The 19,324-nt window shown below is 46.6% G+C and overlaps 1 protein-coding gene and 2 long non-coding RNA genes across 3 annotated transcripts; 1 reads left to right on the forward strand and 2 right to left on the reverse strand.

The window, feature by feature from the left end:
- Positions 1-2,294: 2,294 nt before the first annotated feature.
- On the reverse strand, positions 2,295-3,349 carry LOC137850143 (dynactin subunit 2-like). Its single transcript, XM_068670318.1, has 3 exons — positions 2,895-3,349; positions 2,699-2,790; positions 2,295-2,613 (listed from the first exon to the last, which is right to left on the reverse strand). The coding sequence occupies exons 1-3, from the start codon at positions 2,977-2,979 to the stop codon at positions 2,527-2,529; spliced, it is 264 nt and encodes an 87-aa protein (XP_068526419.1). The 5' UTR covers positions 2,980-3,349; the 3' UTR covers positions 2,295-2,526.
- Positions 3,350-4,116: 767 nt separating this feature from the next.
- On the reverse strand, positions 4,117-14,451 carry LOC137855156 (uncharacterized). The gene is made up of 3 exons (XR_011095546.1): positions 14,264-14,451; positions 11,208-13,866; positions 4,117-9,385 (listed from the first exon to the last, which is right to left on the reverse strand). It is a non-coding gene; the product is annotated as an uncharacterized lncRNA (long non-coding RNA).
- Positions 14,452-14,767: 316 nt separating this feature from the next.
- On the forward strand, positions 14,768-17,739 carry LOC137855159 (uncharacterized). The gene is made up of 2 exons (XR_011095555.1): positions 14,768-15,234; positions 16,588-17,739. It is a non-coding gene; the product is annotated as an uncharacterized lncRNA (long non-coding RNA).
- Positions 17,740-19,324: the final 1,585 nt, after the last annotated feature.

The raw sequence follows: 19,324 nt of genomic DNA on the forward strand, positions 1-19,324 counted from the left end.
ACCTACATATGATGGCCACTCTCCAGTTTCTCCTAGTAGAAAATTTTGTAAAAGCCTCATGAAAGTTGGACATTTCTGGTGCGCGTATTTTGGTGTCCAAACTCCTGTTTCACCCTTCCTTTACAAGACACTAAGTTTGAGGTCCTTAAAATGTGTAGTAAGATCTGTTGGAATCTGAACTGACTGAGCTAATTTGTCTAACGAGCTATAGGACACCAATAAAAAGATCAGGCTGGGAACTTGCTGTTTCCTCCTCAGACAAGGTGTAGATGCTGAGGAGATGGGTGAATATTCTGAGTATAAACAGTGATACTTTTTTATTTTTTTGGACATAAGAATGAAATATAAGTGAAGCACTTCCAAGACTTACCAATGAAATAGTTTGTTTCAATTATGCCCATTGCTATACTTGAGGCCTTGGGTACTCTCTGAAATAAAAGTTGAAATTGTTGCTAATTTTGCTTCATACATTAGAGTACAAAGCATTGAATTAACTCTCATAAACCCACCAGTGTAATTTAAGCTCAGAATCAGAGGATATCCCAGGTTGGAAGGGACCCACAAAGATCACTGAGTCCAACTCCTGGCTCCACACAGGACCACCCCAAAATCAGACCCTATGTCTGAGAGCTTTGTCCAAACACTCCTTGAACTCCCTCAGGCTCAGTGCTGTGACCACTGTCCCGAGGAGCCTGTCCCAGTGCCCGAGCACCCTCTGGGTGCAGACCCTTTCCCTAACCCCCAGCCTGACCCTCCCCTGTCCCAGCTCCATGCCGTTCCCTCGGGTCCTGTCGTGTCCCCAGAGAGCAGAGCTCAGCACCTGCCCCTCCACTCCCCTCGTGAGGGAGCTGCAGGCCACCATGAGGCCTCCCCTCAGCCTGCTCTGCTCGGGGCTGAGCAAACCAAGGGACCTCAGCTGCTCCTCATGTGTCTTCCCCTCCACAGGTGCAGAACCTGGCACTTGTTAAACTTCATGTGGTTGGTGACCGCCCAGCTGTCTAATTCGTCCAGATCTCTCTGCAAGGCCTTACCACCATCGACAGAGTCAACATCTCCACCCGATTTGGTATTGTCCACGAATTTGTCAAAAAATCTTCAAGTCCTACATCCAAATTGTTGATGAAAACACTGAAGAGGACTGGTCCCTGGGGAACCCACTAGTGAGAGGTTGCCATCCTGATGTAACCCCATTTACAAGAACCCTCTGGGCCTGGCCTGTCAGCCAACTGTTCACCCACCTTACTGTGCTCTTATCGAACTGTATTCTGGTCATTTGTCCAGGATACCATGAGAGACAGTATAGAAAGCTTTACTGAAATCCAGAAAGATTACACTGATGGGCTTCCTTTGGTCAACTAGCTGGGTGATCTTGTCATAGAAGGAAATTCAGTTTGTTAGACACCACTGTGGAGGAATGGTTAAGTGAAGTAGGACATGTGGATGTTGAGCAGTTAGGAGGCAATGGGCTAGTGAAGTACCGTACTCAACTCATATGAGCCTGGGCATGCACGCGGCTGGCTGAGAGCTGATCAGGCTCAAGGACACGATGCCCTTGGGCGATCGGGAAAGTCCCTAAGGCAGGACAGGTAGCTAAAAGAAGGAGGAACAGACTGAAAAGCCCGGGAAGTGTTAGCCAATCCTGAGCTTAGTTTCTGCAATATGTATGAGTTGATTATGTTCAAACTGGATAAAAGGCGACTGAGCTATCCATTAAAGTTGAAGTTCACTGTTCACTCATATTGAGCGTCTGGGTCTTCCTTCCATCGACAACAATGGGCCCCTCTGCTGCTACAGCCATCGCAGGCCTTTGCTGCTACACCCCTGGTGACCTGGATGTGCCTTTTGACCCAGGCCCTATGGCCGGCAGCGTTGGCCGGTTCGGAGCTGCTCTTTTACTGAGCGCATCCACAGGGACCTGATGCCCTCCATCTTGCCCATTTATTCCTAAATAAAAGTCTGTTCCAGTGCACATCCTTTCACCTTACTCTGCTTAGCAGGACAAAAGCAGCCGGCCACATTTGTATGATTTTGTCCCCTTTCTCCAAAGCCCCCTCTCCTGTGTTGCCCCATGCGATGATGTCTCCAACGCACCGCAGGTGTTGAGGAGAAATATTTCTTCTCTGATAGCACAAGGGCTAATGGTTTTAAACTAAAAAAGCGTAAACAAGTCTTAGCTCGAGCTACACTGGGGGTGCTTGGAGGGCTTGTATGCACAGTAAAAGCTGCATTTCAAACACCCCAGCTGGGCCCTGCTCATGTCCCGCAGCCCGAAGGAGATGCCAGCACAGACGCACTTTGAACCAGGACATTTATTGGGGTAAATCCAGGAACGAGGGGCAGTGGCCTCCCACCGTGTGCTAACTGGGGGGTGGGAAGGGCCCCTCCACAGCCCCATTCTGCGCAGGGGAGCACGGCCAGGTACACACAAACAGGGACTGCTACTTGCAGGCAGAGGGAGAGATTCCCAAGGGACCACGACGCCGGGGGGGGGGATGCAGATGCTCAGGGAGGTGCTCCAGGGTGTTCTCACTTTTGCAGCCGCTTGATGCGGGCTTCTATGTCAGCAAAGTTGTCCTCTACAATGGCCAGGTTTTCCTTCATCGTCTTCTGGACCTGCAGGGGGGTCAGTGGGGAAGGGAGTGAGCAGGGGGACAGGATGGGGACCCCTCCCACCCCAGCACATGCTGCTGAGATTCGCCTCTGCCAGCAGCACGGTGTTGTCCTTGAGAGCACCAGCTATCTCCTGCTGCGTGGTGTCCAGGTGCACAACGACCTGCCCAAACTGTGTGGCTGGGAAGGAGGCGAAAACTCAGCACCGGAGGGCCCCCAGGCCCCAGGATCCCCCTTGTCACACCACGCCACTGTCCCCAGCATCCCCCTTCCTTGCCCCTCACCTTGCTCGTGCAGCTCCCTGAGGGTCAGCAGTCGCTGCACTACATCGGACAGGCTACTGGCCACGGGGTCCCAGCGCTGCATCATCTCATAGACCTGGTGGATCTGGGGCAAGGGGCGGAAAGCAAGAAAGGAGGGCGTAAGCACAGTCTGCAGGGGGATTCCACACCACCTTCCCCTACTGAACACACCACCTTTCCCTACTGAACCCACATGGGCTCTGACCAATGGCTGCGCTGTCCTTCAGATGTTTTTCAATACTTTCCATAATAATCTTGCCCATAATTTTAACAGGCGCAGAAGTGAGACTGACCAGCCTGTAATTGCCAGGATCTTCTTTCTCGCCCTTCTTGAAAACTGGAACCACATTTGGCAGCTCCCGGTTGACTCTCCAGGTTCCCAAGACAGTTGAAAAATAACTGAGGGAGGTCCCACAATGACACCAGCCAGCTCTCTGAGTACCCCGGGATGAGTCCCATCAGGCCCCGTGGACTTACATCCATCCAGGTGGAGCAGCAAATCCCACACAAATTTGGGGTTGACTGAAAGTTTATCATTTCTGCAGCCACAACCCTCCAGCTCAGGGCATCTAGGGTCCCAGAGCCCGTCTGTTGAAAACAGAGGAAAAAATGCATCCAACATCTCTGCTTGGTCCACGTTCCTGCTTGTGAGGTGACCATCCTCTTCAAGTATCGGACCAACGTTTGCTCTGGTCTTCCTTTTCCTGTTAACATACTTAAAAAACAACTCTTTTTAATCATCCTCCACACTGCTGGATAGCTTCAATTTTAACTTAGCCTTGGCCATGTGATTTCTCTTTCTACAACGGTGAGTAGCAACCCTGTAGTCCTCCCATGTCACCCAACCTTGCTTCCAGCGACCATACACTTTTTCTTTTTTTCCCCACCTAAGCTCCTGAAGAAGAGCTCAGGATTGTGCACTACCGTCTTATTCATCCCAGTTCTTTATCAGAGGGACCCTTTGGACTCAGTACTGTGTACTTCTAACTTCAGTTCTCCTTTGGAGGTGGAGTTTGGTGTAGAGACGTGACCAGGTCAGGAGAGAGTAGCTGGGGCAACCCCCCAAAGTTTATTTACAGTACAAGTATTGCAGACATTGCAATTCCTTCCCTCTCTGAATCCTGTGGGCTGCTGCTGCCTGTCCTGTAGACTGCATTTCAGAGTAGAAAGAATTGAGTTAGCTGAATGTCAACAAACAAAACAAAGTAATTTATCCATGGCAGCACAGGAGAAGTCTGTGAAGATTTGTTCTCCCTGTTTCCCAAGTATTAGTTTTTCCTTGCAATAATAAATAATGCATGTTAATGTAAGTCCGCACAGCACAATCCTTTCCTGACTTTGGAATATATGCTCAGTATATACTCGGGTGTAACACTGACAGCAACCAACTTTAAGAGTCTCTGAACTTTTAAAGAATTTTATTTTTATAGATTATATGTACTATTGAGAAAATGCTTTTATATGTACTTTTAGGCAAGATGTCAGTGAGAACAGAGATTTCTTTTATACAATCCCAGTCCTAAGAGGGGAATCTCTTTCATGTATGCTTGTAAGAACACAGATTTGAGTCCTTTTTGTGCAGAACATTTGATGGAAGGTACAAAATGGAAAGTAAGAATAAAGAAACTTCAGAGGATATTGTTATTTGTTTGTTTGTTTCCAGCTAAACTAGCTGTGGCCGTATGTGCAACAAAAACTTATCTTCGTTCTTATCAGAATAAAAAAAAGGGTTAATAATTGCACCGAATGTCCAGTCATGTTTTAAAAGTGCATTTTCACAATCAGTCAAATCAAAAGTAGCCGTCTGTAGAAAACTCAGGCGTTTTTTCAGCAAAGGCCATTTCTGTTACAGATCACAGCTTCCTTTCCTTTGATGTTTGTGACGAGATCCTTGCAAGAATTTTTATTTTTAGCGACAAACATTTTAATGTCCTTCAGCATACCCACGAGTATCTACATATCTGTCTTGGCATATCAGGATGTTGTTTAAGATTTAGATCAGAAATATCACCTGGAACGCAACCACTGGAACACGAACATTTATATAATGTTAAGGGGACTGGTTATTCTTGTATTAATGAGCAAATTTATTGTGGAAAAAATAATTGTTCTTCAGAAACTGGAGAACATTTAGGACTCAATATTAATGTTTTAAAATAAGGATGTGTACTTCTTAATTCCCTGTTCTGAGAAGGGGCCTCTGGAAGGAGCATTTATTTTTAGTCCCTTTAGTAGAAGCCAAATCAAAGTAACTTTTGCTTATTTTTATTGCCTCACATATTTGACAGAGTACTTTCTTTCTTCTGAACTGTGCAATCACCATATTAGGTCTATTTTTTCCTCTGTTTCTTGTGTTTTGTTGTTGATGTTTTGTTTTGTTTTTTAATCACCAGAGAAGTGTTGCCATCTCCACCTCATAAAAAGCTGGCCTTGCCATTTCCTGACCAGCTCATGTCAATACAACTGCAGGATTTCCCTGGAAAGGGCAGTCCTGGTCTCTCCCTTGCCCTTGCAGTGCATACTCACCGCCTTTCCTCTCATCACTTTGCAATCCTCTTATCACTTGCCTCCTATCACTTTGCAATCGGTACATCCTTGTGGTGAGCCGGACCCGTTTGCTGATTCTGCTGCAAGCCTGCTGATTTTTGCCTCGTGCTGTGGGGTCGGGGGATCTCGTTGATCTGCCTGGCTTTGTGTCTGCAAGTGCTGATGCAATGGAAATGAGTGTGGGGAGGACGTTTCCTCTGGAGATAGAGGACCGAGGCCAGAAAGGCCAGTGGGCTCAGATGGCCGTCTGGTAATGCTGGGACTGCACCTGAATCCCAGACATCCTGGCTGAGCTGCTCAGCAGCAGTGTCCCGACAACTTTGCTGTGTTATTTTAGCACGTCTACCTCTGGCCTGCCAGTTGCCTGTTGGGTTGAAGCTGCGGAGTAGCTCAATTGCACCTCCAAAATCCTTGACTGCAACCGAGGCTTGTATCAGTACCAGAAGCTGTTTGATTACCTGCCTCAGGTGCTTATGTTAGTATTGACTCTGCAAGGTGCACAACCCTCTGATAACACAAACCTCAAATGCTAGAGTTCAAATGAAGCCCAGTGGAAAAACAGGCATTGATTCCCAAAGGCTTCCTCCAGTGGTGCAAAAGAAAACTTGTCACCAAAAGAAAACTTTGTCACCAAAAGAAAACTTTGTCAAATACAGTTTTTCTCTCGTTTCCAGGCTCTGTTCTGCCACGTACCACAGTGTGCTGGCCACTCTTCCTCTTGCTCCACTCCTAAAACATGATCATGATTTTAAAGTCAGTATTGGAAATAATGGATAATATGGAATATTACCTTCTTCTAAACAAATAAATAAAAGCACGGCTATCTTCAGGTTGGGGATGACACAAATAAACCCCTGGGCAGACTAAAAGCTCCTGGTATCCATGAGCAGCCGAGGCAGAAACGTGTTGGACATAAATACCATAATAATACCCATGTGCACACAAATGAAACGTGGCTTTTACTAGCGTCACTTGTTCAGGGGGGAGAGATTATTTTGTTAAAGCTTTCTCTGCTATCTGACTTCCTGCAGATCTCAGCGATCCTCCTAGCAGCGTGCTAGGAGAGGGTAGGGCTGCTCTGCCCCCTTGTCCCCTGCAGCACCCTTGGGTGCTGCCCAGCCTTCGACATCCACCCCGGTGTCCCCACGGCTCCTACCCCACTGCTGGGTCCCGTCGCCTCCTCGTTGAGCTCTGCCTAGTCCGCAAACCCTTCTGAGAAGAGCTGCAGCAGCAGCTGAGATAAAAGGAAAGCAACAGAGGGATGGGGAGCGATAACAGCGCTGCGTGTTGGGGCACCAGGTGATGACCCTGCCGCAAAGATCTCGATGCTGAGCTAGAGCAAGGGCTGTTTGAGCTCATCTCTTGCTGCTACCCTGAACCTGCTTCTGGTTGAATTATCCATGAGAGGGAGCCACAGAGCAATTTATCGGCACATCAGCTGCAGGGCGTAGCTCTTAAACCTATTAAATAAACATATAAAATAATAACACATCAACAATAGGTTCAGAAAGGGGCTCTGGGCTTCTCTCCATATTGTGGCGAATTAGTTTTGGCCCTGCTGAGGCTGATTTCCTCGGCTTTAAAGCTCTCGTTTATTTTCTTTGACGCCCCTCCCTGCCGTGCAGCTATCCCGTTGTTTTTCACAACAGGGTTTAAAAGATTGATGCAGTCTCCCAAAAGCAACCCACCACAGCACCAAGTGCAGTGGAAGCTACCAGATAGCAGCCCGCTGGGCAGGGGACCCTCAAAATCCTCAGGGATTACTCCAGGATGAGGCTGTGCACCATTCAAAGCCCCAAGACAGAAGCTGTGTACAGCTATAAAATACAAACAAACCCCCAGACTTCATTATTTTACACCAAATTCCCGAGGGCTGGGCCTGCTCCAGCATTTTTTTTTGCTGCACTCATTGCTGCAGACAGCGATGGAACTGGACGAGCCAAATGATCAGCTTGGCCTTGACACAGCTGAAAGTAGGGGGAAACCCAAATATACTGCCTTGGCCATGGGAATCTGAAAACTTCCTGCTTATTTATAGGGGAAAAAAAAAGAAAAATCTTTAATTTCCTTGCTTTCAGACTTGTCTATAAATTATTCTACACTAAGGTATTGCACAAAGCATCGGGAAGGAGAGTTAAAAGACTTAAATAGTTCAATCTTCCGAAGCTGCCAACAAGAAATCCCTTCAAACTTCCCATTAAGGAAGGCCAGGTGAAGCTGTAGGGCCGTTTCAGTGCTGGCTGAGGCTGTCAGGGCCCTCTGGAGGCCACCAGGCCCCAGCCCTGCTCCAGCAGGGCCACCCAGCACTGGCTGCCCAGGCCCATCTCCAGGCGGCTTTGGAAGGCCTCCAAGGAAGGAGACTTGTTTTTACATTAAAATAAATATATTTTTTTAAAATTAAAAATGAGAAGGTACAATAGAAGGTCACATCACTTGGAAGCAAAAGCTAATTTTTAGTAATGATCTCCTCCAGCAAGACAAGCTGACAAAAAGTCCATGACAAATGACCTGAGGTGGGCCTGCTGGAGTAGTCCTTGCAGCAGCCTTGAAGCAGCGAGGAAGGCTTGAAAATCTCTGGGTTTTTAGCAGAACTGGAATGATTTATCTACTCTGTGTTATGTCAGTAGGTTTGTGTCCAAACAGCTGAAGTGAAGGCTCCAGTTTTGCTGATAAATAACACAGAAAATTAAATCCCCGCCGCTGGCTTGCCCGTAGTGGTGGAGTCACCGTCCCTGGGGGTGCTCAAGGAGAGGTTGGGCTTGGTGCTTGGGGACATGGGTCAGTGGTGACATTGATGGCAGGGGGGTGGTTGGACCAGGTGATCCTGGAGGGCTTTTCCAAGCAGACGTAGTGCAGGCACCGAGCACGGCTCCGCTGTGGGGCCCAGCCCCCCCAGCACCATTCCTTGGGCTCCCCAAGGTTGTCACCTCTCCTTTGGAGCACAACAGGGCGAGGGGACACCTCCCTGAGCCTGTGTTGCCCCAGGGTGCTGCAGGCATCACCCAGGTCTGGTGGGCTCCACAGCAGGGCTCAAGGACAAGCAGGGTGGAAAAACAATGTGCACTGTCACATTTGAGGCAAAATTTCTGTCCTCCTTGGTCCCGCGGAGGAATGCGAGCTCCGGTATCTGCCCCAGGGGTAAGCAGGCGGTGGGTGCCTGAGCTGCTGGCCTGGGCAGCATCCCCTCCCAGGGCTGGCTGTGGTACCATCTGGATATGAACTGGCTGCTGATTAGGTGCAAATGGGGTTATTTAATTAAAAAAAAAAAAAAAAGAGAGAGAGAGAAAAAAAAAATTGCCGGCTAATTGATTTTAAACTCTGTGGTTTATAGGAGAAAATGCTGAAGTTAATTACAGTTGCCATCTGTCTCATCAAAAAGCTCCCTCTCTTTAAATACCTCTATTGTCAGTGCTGGTTTTCATCTCCTTCTGAATTTTATTGCAGCAGGAAGGGTTGAAACGAAAGGACTTCCTTCCCCACAATCTCCAGCAGCCAGCAGAGCGGCGCGGCGACCTTCTGGTGCTATTTTACAGGGAATATCACGGGGCTTTGATGGGGGCGAGCTTAGCTCCGTGCAGGGAGCTCGCGTGGTCTTCTCCAGGGACTCCTTCGAGGAGGTCTTTGTGTGTGCGTTGCTGTAAGGAGCCCTTGCATGCACGTCCCCTGAAACACTCATTTTGCTGGCAAACGAGGAGGTCTCCCTGACAATGCTTGCAATTTCCAGGCTCAGAGGAACAAATGAATTCATGTGTCCTGAATCCTATGAATTCAAGGGAAACTCAAGGGAGATTTCATCTACTACTGGAAGGAAACATTCCTTGCCCTGACCCAAAGAGACACAACATCCTTTTTTCTTCGTAGCCAGAGGACTCAGCACAGGGCGATGACAACTTGGAAACCTCGCCACTCTTGGATAAAAAACTGACCTAATGGGAGTGATAAAGAATTAGGCAATAAGATTAGAGATTGTTCCCGAATCAGTCCACCAGGATTAGCCAGGCTTTGTTCCATGGCAACTCAGCTGGGATAAGCATGACTACAAAGGGCACCATTCCCATTTCTTGGGTGGAGCACGCAGTCAAATCGCTGGTGTCCAAAGGCATTTATTGCTGCGCCTGGCGGGTCTGAAATGTCACTTGCTGCACTTCAGCAGTTCAGTTAGGCTGCAATAGGTGACGCATGAAGAGTTCGAGACCCAGCAGGCACACTGAGTCCATCAGTCTTTTTTTTTTTTCTGGGTGGGATTTCTGGCACCAGCCCTTCAGGTTGATGCTCTTGGCCCTGCCCTGAGTCACCCGGGGCATACGTGGCATGAACAATGTGGGCTGGGGCAGCATCTGGCACATCGGGGGGTCCTCATGGTTAACCAGTCAAGAAACAACCTGGAGACTTTCTTAAGAATAATACATCTTGCACTTCTTTATATATATATTTATATTTTAACTCCACTGCACACTGCACTTTTATTTTAAATGCATCTCTAACCTGTGCTTGGAAACTCTTGTGCTTTCTCAATAAACCAATCTGAGCATGAATCATTTTACACACTTAATTGAGGTGGCATGGCCACTTAAACAATGATGACGAGCGTGTGTTTAACAGCTTCACTGCAGGCAACACCAAAGTTACACAGGGCTCAGGTAGCACTTAACTGTTTGTGCAAAACCAGGGAAAAATACTCTGGAAGGGAAAAACCACCGTATTTATGGTGTTTCTTATGGTATAAACACTTACATTTTTTATGGTATAATGTGTATCTCCAAACTGTCATTTATTTGTCTTAAAACCAGCCGAAGTTTTAAGCCTCTAGGCATGACCTGACCCAAATGGGCTGAAGGGAAGAGGAGCGAATCCCAGCTGCAGTGATCCACACACAGACACATCCAAACAGAGCACTGTTTATTCAGGGCACATGGAGCGCAGAAGAGGGGCTGGATGGAGTGAAGACCATGCATAAAATTCCCCTTTAAAATTAGTCTCTCCTGTTAAGCTTTGGTACTTTTTTGATACTTCTGGTTCAGTTGCTGTCCTTCTTGACCTCAAACGGTCACCCCTTATTGTGGGTGTTGCTTCTTTGGCAGGCCAGCACCTTTCAGGTAGGGTGGTTTCTCTGGGGGGTGGTGTTTGGAAGTCAGACTCAGGTTTGCTGAAAGCCTGAGTGTGACTGCAGCCTTCGGGCCGCATGGGTTATCCACGCACACCGGAGCTGCCGCGTGCCGATGCGACGCGTTGGGCACCGGTTGTGGCGAAGGGCCCGTCCAATCTGACAACCTCCCCAGGCAGCCCCGAGAGTCTGCTGCTCTTCAGATTCAACTTTTCAATTTATTTGATTTTTAGTTTTAATTTTTAAACGCAAATAACACACAGATTCCCCTTTCCTAAATTACGAGAGTTTATTCAATGCTTCGTGCTCTCCTGCCAAGCTCATAAAGAATGCCTCCCCTTTAATGCTTTGCGGGAGAGCACTGATACTTTCTCCAGAGTTGATTTAATCTGTGTATATTGAAGCCTGATATCCTGCAGATGTTTGGCTACGTGTTGATAAAAGAGCCGTAGCAAACCACCATGGGAATTTTATCATAATCCTCCCGAGGAAAAAAAAAAAAAAAAAGTCGATCCCAAGGGATGTGCCAGAGGTCAGACAAAAACTGACATTCCTCCTCCTGGTTTGGAAAACAGCCAGCATATTTATGTTATTTACAATGAATATATGAAGGCTTTCTGCCAGCAGTTTGTCCTGTTATTTACCTGCTGGTGGGGTAGCTGAGCATTGCAAGTCCCGTAGGCCGCTAGCCTTGTTGTAATGGTATTTCTCGTATGACAACTTTCCTCTGCTGACGGAACAAGCACCGTCTTGCCTTTCCTTGGCGTGGCCCCGAGTCAGAAAATGATTCCCTGGGATCTGAAGCTGCTGAGGCTTGCCTGTAGCTTTTGCACCGGTGCCATCAGACAAGTTGAAGTGGAAACAGTGCAGCCCCCGAGCGTGGGTACTCCATGCTTACACCAGCACGGCTCATCCGACTGAATCCAGCCTAGCAGGCAGTCCATGCTGGCATTGCTGCAATGGGGTGCACGGACCCGCTGTCCTGGTCTTAGATAGCCCCACAATTTCCACCCCTGTGCTCCCAGGACAGCTTTCCCAGCAGTGTTTAGTCCAGATTTTAGAACAAGCGCGTGGGACAAGAAATTGAGCCTCCTGTCTTTCAGCAAGGTCGTGAGTTTTTCCCTCTGTCTCCTTTCGGTTCTGGGAATGAGGGGCCTGGATTCTGACCCTACATTTGGTTACGGGGAACAGCGTGTCGAGGGAACTTCCCCCTTTCTGGTGACCTCACAGCCAATAGCTCAGTGCAGGAAACACGCTCTCAGTCACACATCCCAGCACAGCAGATATGCTGCTGCTGTCACAGGAGCTCATGCAAAGGGCTCATCGTGCAGAAAACCTCATCACAGGACCAGGCTCAGGGCAGCTGTCCTCTCCCACATGCTCGAGGGCATATGACATGGCTGCTGTACGACGGGGGTTTTGTTTGTTTGTTCCCTTTTTTGTTATCCTTACTTACGTATTTATTTATTTATTTATTTATTTTAGAGCCTGGCGACCACGGTGTAGGTACACGATGTGTTAGGTTTGGCAACGAAAGCAGCTGAAGAATTTCCCACTTCGTCCCCCAGCCCAGCTGCTCCCCCTTTCCCTTTGCTGAAGCAACTTGTTTGCACAGCGGCCGCACCAGCAAGGTCGGAGAAATAACCTGTGTTAAAAAGCAACTTTCGACAGAAAGTCATGAGGGGAACGCTGGCTTGTGATTGGGATAGGGATGCCTTGCAGAGGGCGAGCAATTTTTTAATATATCATCACAAAAAATAGTTTTTAGAGAATTCTGGGAAAGAAGCATGAAGCAGCTTGTGTTAGGGACGGGGGGGTAAAGCCCCCCCCCCCCACAAAAGTGGAAAACAAATGTTGAAATAAATACAGCAAACAACCAAGACGACATTTGGAATTGCAAAAGCGTCTTGTCATTCACTGCGAGCATCAAGTGTACCTCTTCAATCTGCCTAATCTAATACAAACAGCATGCACGCCTAAAATAAACACCTCTACCAACACATTTCAGATACACATCTTGCCCTGGGGAGGTGATAAGGGAAGAGAGCAAACCAGGTATGACAGCTGCTAGCGGCATCATTTAGTGCATGGTTAGAAGGCATTCGCATTCCTCTCTGCTGAGCAGGGTGAAAACATACCTGGCGTAGGGTAGGACAGGACGGGATGGGGTAGGACAGGTCACTGTTAACAATTGAAGCCTATTAACGTTTAAAGTTGAATTTCTCAAAGTATTCTCTTCACATTTGTCATTCGAAATATGCAAGTTCAACACGAACAACAACAACAAAACAGAGGTAGCATTAAAGCTTCATTTTGGATGCTAAATTTACTGGAACAAATGTGAATGTTTTTATTGCCACTAACATATTTTAAACCAAGTCTGCCTTCAACCTGTTTTGCTGTTTTTTTTCTTTTTTTCTCTCAGAGCAAGCTGTTATGGTTAAAACCCCCACCTCTTTCCAAACATACTCAGCATTAAGCCAACAAACCCTGCATAAATTCTTGTCTGAAGGAGCAACTGTGGCTCAAATCAAAAGCCTTGCAGGGAATGCTTAGAGGCTGTGCCGTGAGGAGCTTACCCTAACTGATCACAAACACTTTCCTGGCTGACAATCGATGAACCCACATGTTTTTTTGTCCTACCACCCTAGCACGTTATTGGCAAGAGAAGTGAGGCATTAAAATGTGATCTGCCTCCCCATGACCTAGCAGTGACTCTCCGGTCATTGAATTACTTCTCTGCCTCTGACTTTATAAAAACCGAAACCTTTCTGGTTATTTTCCCTGTCACTGCCAGGAATCCCATGCAATCAGCAGCAATTGTGATATTTTGTAGGTTTGAGGGTGAGATCTGGAAGGAGCAGCTGTTCCAGGGGGATTTTGCCTATGAATCATCAGAAATTGGGAAACTGGCCCCTCTTTCTTCATGTGACTTTGGCAGAACGGCTCCTGCCTCAGTTGCACAACCTGAACCTGGTGTCCCCGTCCCCTCCTGCTGTCCCCTGGCTGCCGCACCGCGGGGAGCTGGGCATCTAGCACCTCAACACGCAGCCTGCTCTCTTCTTAAAGAGCGCTTCCATCTATCTCAGCAGCTTTGGTCTCCGTGGCCTGGAGGAAAATATTTAGAAACCCATCAAACAACAGGCTTCAGCAGTTGACCTCAGCAGTTCTGTGGAACTACATCACTTCCCTGCCGTTTATAAGCCGGTTCCTGGAGAGGACGCGGGCTGGCTGGCCGGCAGCCAGGGGGCTGCTTCCTCTGCTCATCACTGCAATCCCTCCAGTCCGCTGCCACAAGCACCGCTGGCAGATTAAAAAAAAAAAAAAAAAAAAGCCAAAACATGTTAAATATGCTTTGGTTTTCGTAATAGTTTACAAAAGGAAAGCAAGCAGCCTATCGTTACTCCAGAGATTTAAGAAGCTGTAGCTCTTGGAGACAAATGAGGCCATTTTCTGGCATTTTTTATTTTTATTTTTTCTTCACAGGCACTGCTGGAAACAGTGGTGAAGTGTTGCTGCTTTTCCTGAGCTTCAGATCCAGCCCTTTCTCTTACAATGCAGCCACTTGCTAGATTTTAGATTTCTCTTTATGTTGCATCCCAGCCATCGCTGTTTGTGCACACGACGCAATTATCACTGAATTACTAGTGCTGTTGCTTCGAGCATCGTGCCTCTTTGTTCCCAAATTCAGACTCCTTACCCTGGCAGCAGCTGGAATCCTTGGGGATCCACCCCTGCTGTCAGGCAGGGATATGCCAGAGGATGAGTTTCCCCTGTGCAAGGTGCCGGGCTCCCTTTGCACCAGCACTCCCAAGGGTCACAAAGGGGATAGTGGTCTCTGCTCTGGCTGCAGAGAAGGCTCGGGACAGAAACAGCCCAGGAATCGCACCAGAGCACCTTTGTAAATGGAGTCAACACACCCTAAGGCAATAACCCCAAACCACCAAGGCCAGTGGTACTTTGGCCCTTTGAAACTTTTCCCAGTCAAACATCGTGGACACTGGGCCAAAACCCATCTGAGTTCCCTTGCTTCTATTTTATTTATTTTATTTTATTTTATTTTATTTTATTTTATTTTATTTTATTTTATTTTATTTTATTTTATTTTATTTTATTTTATTTTATTTTATTTTATTTTATTTATTTTATTTTTTTCTGAGTGGGAAACCTACCAGTCTGTCCATGCAGGACAACATGCTGGGGTTCAAACTTTGTGGTTTGATGGAGGAGGAAAATATAACCAGAGCTGGACGTCAAATCTCTTACACATAGCAATTTTTATTATTTTTATTATTTTTTATTTTTTCCAAGGACTCTTTTTTCTTTCATTACGAGCAGACAGTAGGCAGTCCCGGCATGGATAGCACTCACTGTCAGGTAGGCAATTATTTTTTTCCCTTACAGGTTCTCAAGCCCTATTTGTTGAACATCCCACCCATCTTGTTTTGAGGAGACAATCATTTTCTCCGAAGACTTTCTACGGGACTTATATGCAAACCATGAGGGTGGCATAATCTCCAGACTCCACAAGGGAACTCAGACCCATGTCAGAAGTGTCCACATTGTGTGCGTTAACCATTTGGGATGGCCAGCTTGAGATGTTGAGGACCCAGCTTTTGGAGCAGCTGACATTATTTGGCGCTTTCTCTAATCAAAGCCAGGTAACCCAAGGTAATACTTGTGGGAAAGTTTTTTTTCTCAGCTTCTTTCTGGGACTCAAAACATAGAGGAGAAAGACTTTCAGGTCTCTGTTCCTCACCTGTACCCAGGATGGCCAAGAGACTGAGGGAACTGCAATTATAGAGGAGGGCCTGCTCAGCTCTAAGCTGGACCTTGCATCCAGAAAATAAAGATAAAAGTCCCTAGCAGGTCTTTACATATGCAACACATATTTATTTTATTTTATTTTTTTTCAGAGAATTGTAACCTGGAAACAGGCAAAAGTACATTTCCTGCCAAGCTGTCATTCCTTCCTCCTGAGGATGGTGACATTGCAACCTTTACATATTTTTTAACGTGAAAAAACAACGCTGCGTCCCTTAGTGCTATTTTGTAGTGCCTGACCCACAGCTGACATGAAAAGATACAAGCTCACCCCCCTCCGAAGCCTCTGATTAAATCAAACTGAAGTCAGAGAATGGAAAAATTCAGACCATCTGTTTAAAGTTACAAACAATTGAAACCAAGGTAGTTTTCTGGCCAGACCTATCAAGCTTGTCTATAATAATCGGGCTTAGTTACGCTTCCTCAAATTGTGTTCCTTTTTCCCAACACACAAAATATATTTGTAGAGCCCCAAATACATTGGAAAAAGAAAAGCAAAGGAACAAAAAAACACCCTTCCTGTATAGACAAACAGCAAGAAAGTACTGTTGCAGAGTCAAAAACAAGGATACTGTTCACAGCTAAGACTCGAGCCTGCGTGGCTGCATGCGTTTACAAAAATGGCTTGCACTCAGATGGCATGTGGGTTTGCTGCCACTCTTGGCAGCAGATTGCTTTCATCCCCCATCCACAGCTCTTTGACGTGAGTAGCTGCGGCCTCACCATGGTCTCAGAGGAGTTAACAGCACAGTCTCCAAACCTTCACAAGAGGAAAAGAAAAAAAAAAAAAAGGGGGATTTTTTTTTATCTTTTGCATTTTTTGCATACTTTACATATTTGTGGCTATTGCTGCATAACAGGTAACCTGCAGGGGGGTGTGAATGTTTCTGGCTGTCAGGTCATCAGCTTCACCCTACCGGTTAGCAAACCAGCTGAGAAAGTCTGCCAGGGAGAGGATGGCTCTCTAATCAGCCACATCCTCAGTGCATCACCATTAGATAACGTGAGGAAATGTGCTCTCTGTTTGCTGATTCATCATGCTGCTGTGGTGATTCACTCCCCACTGACTGGCACCAGGGCAGCAGCAAAGCCGGGGCTGAGAGCAGGGATGTGAGGATGAGCACCGTCCCAATACAAGTGTTTTTTTTTTTTTTATGGTGTCTCTCCCATTATTATTTTCTTTTTTTTTTTGTTTCACAGCTGAAGGTTTGCCTGGTGCTGCCCCGAGCAGTCTGCCCTCCATTTAACTCCCAGAATTGGAGGTGTTGGCACTTGGGCGGGCTGCTCAAAGCACTGGGGGCACCGCACACCCCGCAGAGATCAATCAGCTGCCCCCCGTGGGATCCCCCTTCCCACCACCACCATCTGTGTGCTGGCTGCATCTTCCCACAGCAGGGCCCGGGCTCCCCCCGCAGCCGGGGAGGTGTGTGCCCACAGCAGCCGTGTGTGGGCATCTCCAGGAGATGTGTCATCTCTCTCGTTTCAGACATCCACCTCCTTACAGGAAGCCTAAGCAACTGTTTTTGGATCAGTTCATTGAGCTCCTACGAAGCTGTGCTTGAGCAAGACGCGTCCATCCACCCCTCTACATTCAGAAATAAATCTGGAAAACTCACAGCTTTGCTGCTTCCAGGAGGAAGTTTGTTCAGAACTGATTTATGACTGGAGAGGCATTATCCTTATTATATCATCTCGATTGACACACAGAAATAGAAGGGAGACAGAAGTTACCAATATCTTTTAAAATGGCTCTGGAAACCCAGTGTTTCTTGTATTCCTCTGGTGGCATAAGAAGAGACTCATGTTGTGAACTCTGCATTTTTGTCTGATTTTTTTTTTTTCCTCATTCTCTGTCACCCATATGTAACTTGTCCACGCTTATCACACCATGATTGATGCAAGGCTACGTGTGTAGTTTTATGGCCTGTCATCTGCCTGTTAACAAATGCGATGGGTACATGAATTACCAGCAGTACAGCTAGGTGCTTTGAGTTATTCCAGGGACTCAGAGTTGCTGTTGTAGGACACACCATATTTTATATCACGACTGCAATACATCATCAGCTTTTCCTCCAGAGAGTAACCTCTTCTATGTGGTTTCACTGAGGCTGTCTTTCTCTGCTAGCACATCCCCTGACGAGTTGAAATACTTCTCAAATGTGCCACGTATTTGACAACAACTCTCCCGGGAGGTACGCAGACCTTAAGGATTAGGCCTGGGAGTTTCCCTCAAGAACCAAAAAATACGTTTTGTTCAGCCACTGAGGGTTAACATTCCCTCCAGCAAGAAATATAGTTTTTATGGTTTAGCTCTGGTAGCAGTGTGCCAGTTAAATCCATATAAAAACACGACCCAGCCAGTTGTCAGTATCTCAGGGCCAGATGGCAAGGCCTTATGGCAAGGCCTCACGCTGACCTGCATCACGGGAACACTGCGCTTTGATATTCACTTCTGGCTAGCCCAGGCTCCTGCCAAGCTCCTCGCCCCCCCAGCCTCTTTATGTACCGCCCAGCAGGCTGATTAGCTGTGCCTGTGAATTCCCAGTCCTCCTTTGTCTTTATTCACGTTGTTGAAAGGCTCTCTTTCCCTCCAAAGCCTTTTCCCATGCAACCTGCTCCAGAAACATGCCTGGAGATGACATGTTACACCCAAGTGAACAAAATGTTTAGTATGTTATTCCAAGTCCTTTGATCTTTACCATGTATATAATGTAGGGTTTGGTTTTGGTTCTCATCTGACCAAAAAATTCCCGAGTGCTTCTTCCACCAGTAACAACCAAAGCAAACACAGTTATTTAAAAGGAATTAAAAGCCAGAGATTAAAATGTCCTTGATAATGGCATCATAACTGTACGTGCCCGTAGATAACCATCAGCTGTGCTCTCCAGTAAAGGGGAAGAGATCTCTTACTTCTCTTCAGAAGCCTTCACCTTCACTGAAAATGGTGGATTTTGTCTGTGCTGGAATCTCTAAAAGGTACAAGTGTCTTAAAAGGGAGAAATAATATTTTCTTATTGTGTCTGTTTAGTAACACTACTGAATGAGTGGTATTTGATATGTTGTGGGAGTTCCTGACAATAGATCCACTCCACAAGCCTTTGTCTTGTGCCTAAGCAAACCAGCAGTATGTCAGCCTGACCTTCAAGGAGCTGCAATCCTTTGTGCTGGTTGCAGCTCTCCTGGATGTCTTTTTCATCTTTTCTTATGAATAAGCAAAGCCTGTTAAACAATATTTGCTCATTATCAAGCTTTCCATTCTTAAGAAAGGAGGGATATTCTTCCCCTTGAAGGATGTTTGTTCTACTTCTCGGTACTCATTTCCAGTATACTGGCAGGTTATATAGACAACAGGCTTTAGCAACAGATTTTCTGCGTCTGAGTCACAGGATGCATTATGGAAAGAATATAATGTTCTTTAGAAGGAATTAATGTGTACAATTCAGGACATATGCAATGTAAAAATGCTCAAAATGAAGAGGTGGCAATAACTCACCATATTTGTCTCACAGAAAATATGGCCAAAAATGCTTCAGTCTTCTAAGAAAACATATGAAGTCTCTGACATGTTTCATTACATTTCCTTTTGCATTGGTTGTGACCGAGTCTGAATGTAGCACCTCCTGACTTTCGTAACCTGAATCCCATTCTTCCTAATAAAAATAACCTGATACGTCGTTCCCTGCTGCACAATTACATGGAACAGAAAACTACCGTGAGAGGGAAATTGTTTGAATGCTCAGTGCACAAACACTTTCATGTGTGAAAGTCCTGTCTCTTCTGCAAATGCTTCCATCCTAGCCTGTTGCCATGCTGGTTGCTTGTGGAGGTGGTTAGCCATCAGCTGTGGTTCGGCTGAGCAGAGCTCTCCTGAGCTCATCGTCGTCCCACTTCTTGACATCTTCTTGCTCTGTCACTGTAGGTGGGAGCAGGCCCTCAG

The sequence above is a fragment of the Anas acuta genome, chromosome 1 (genome assembly GCF_963932015.1).
Source record: "Anas acuta chromosome 1, bAnaAcu1.1, whole genome shotgun sequence".
Lineage (NCBI taxonomy): Eukaryota > Metazoa > Chordata > Aves > Anseriformes > Anatidae > Anas > Anas acuta.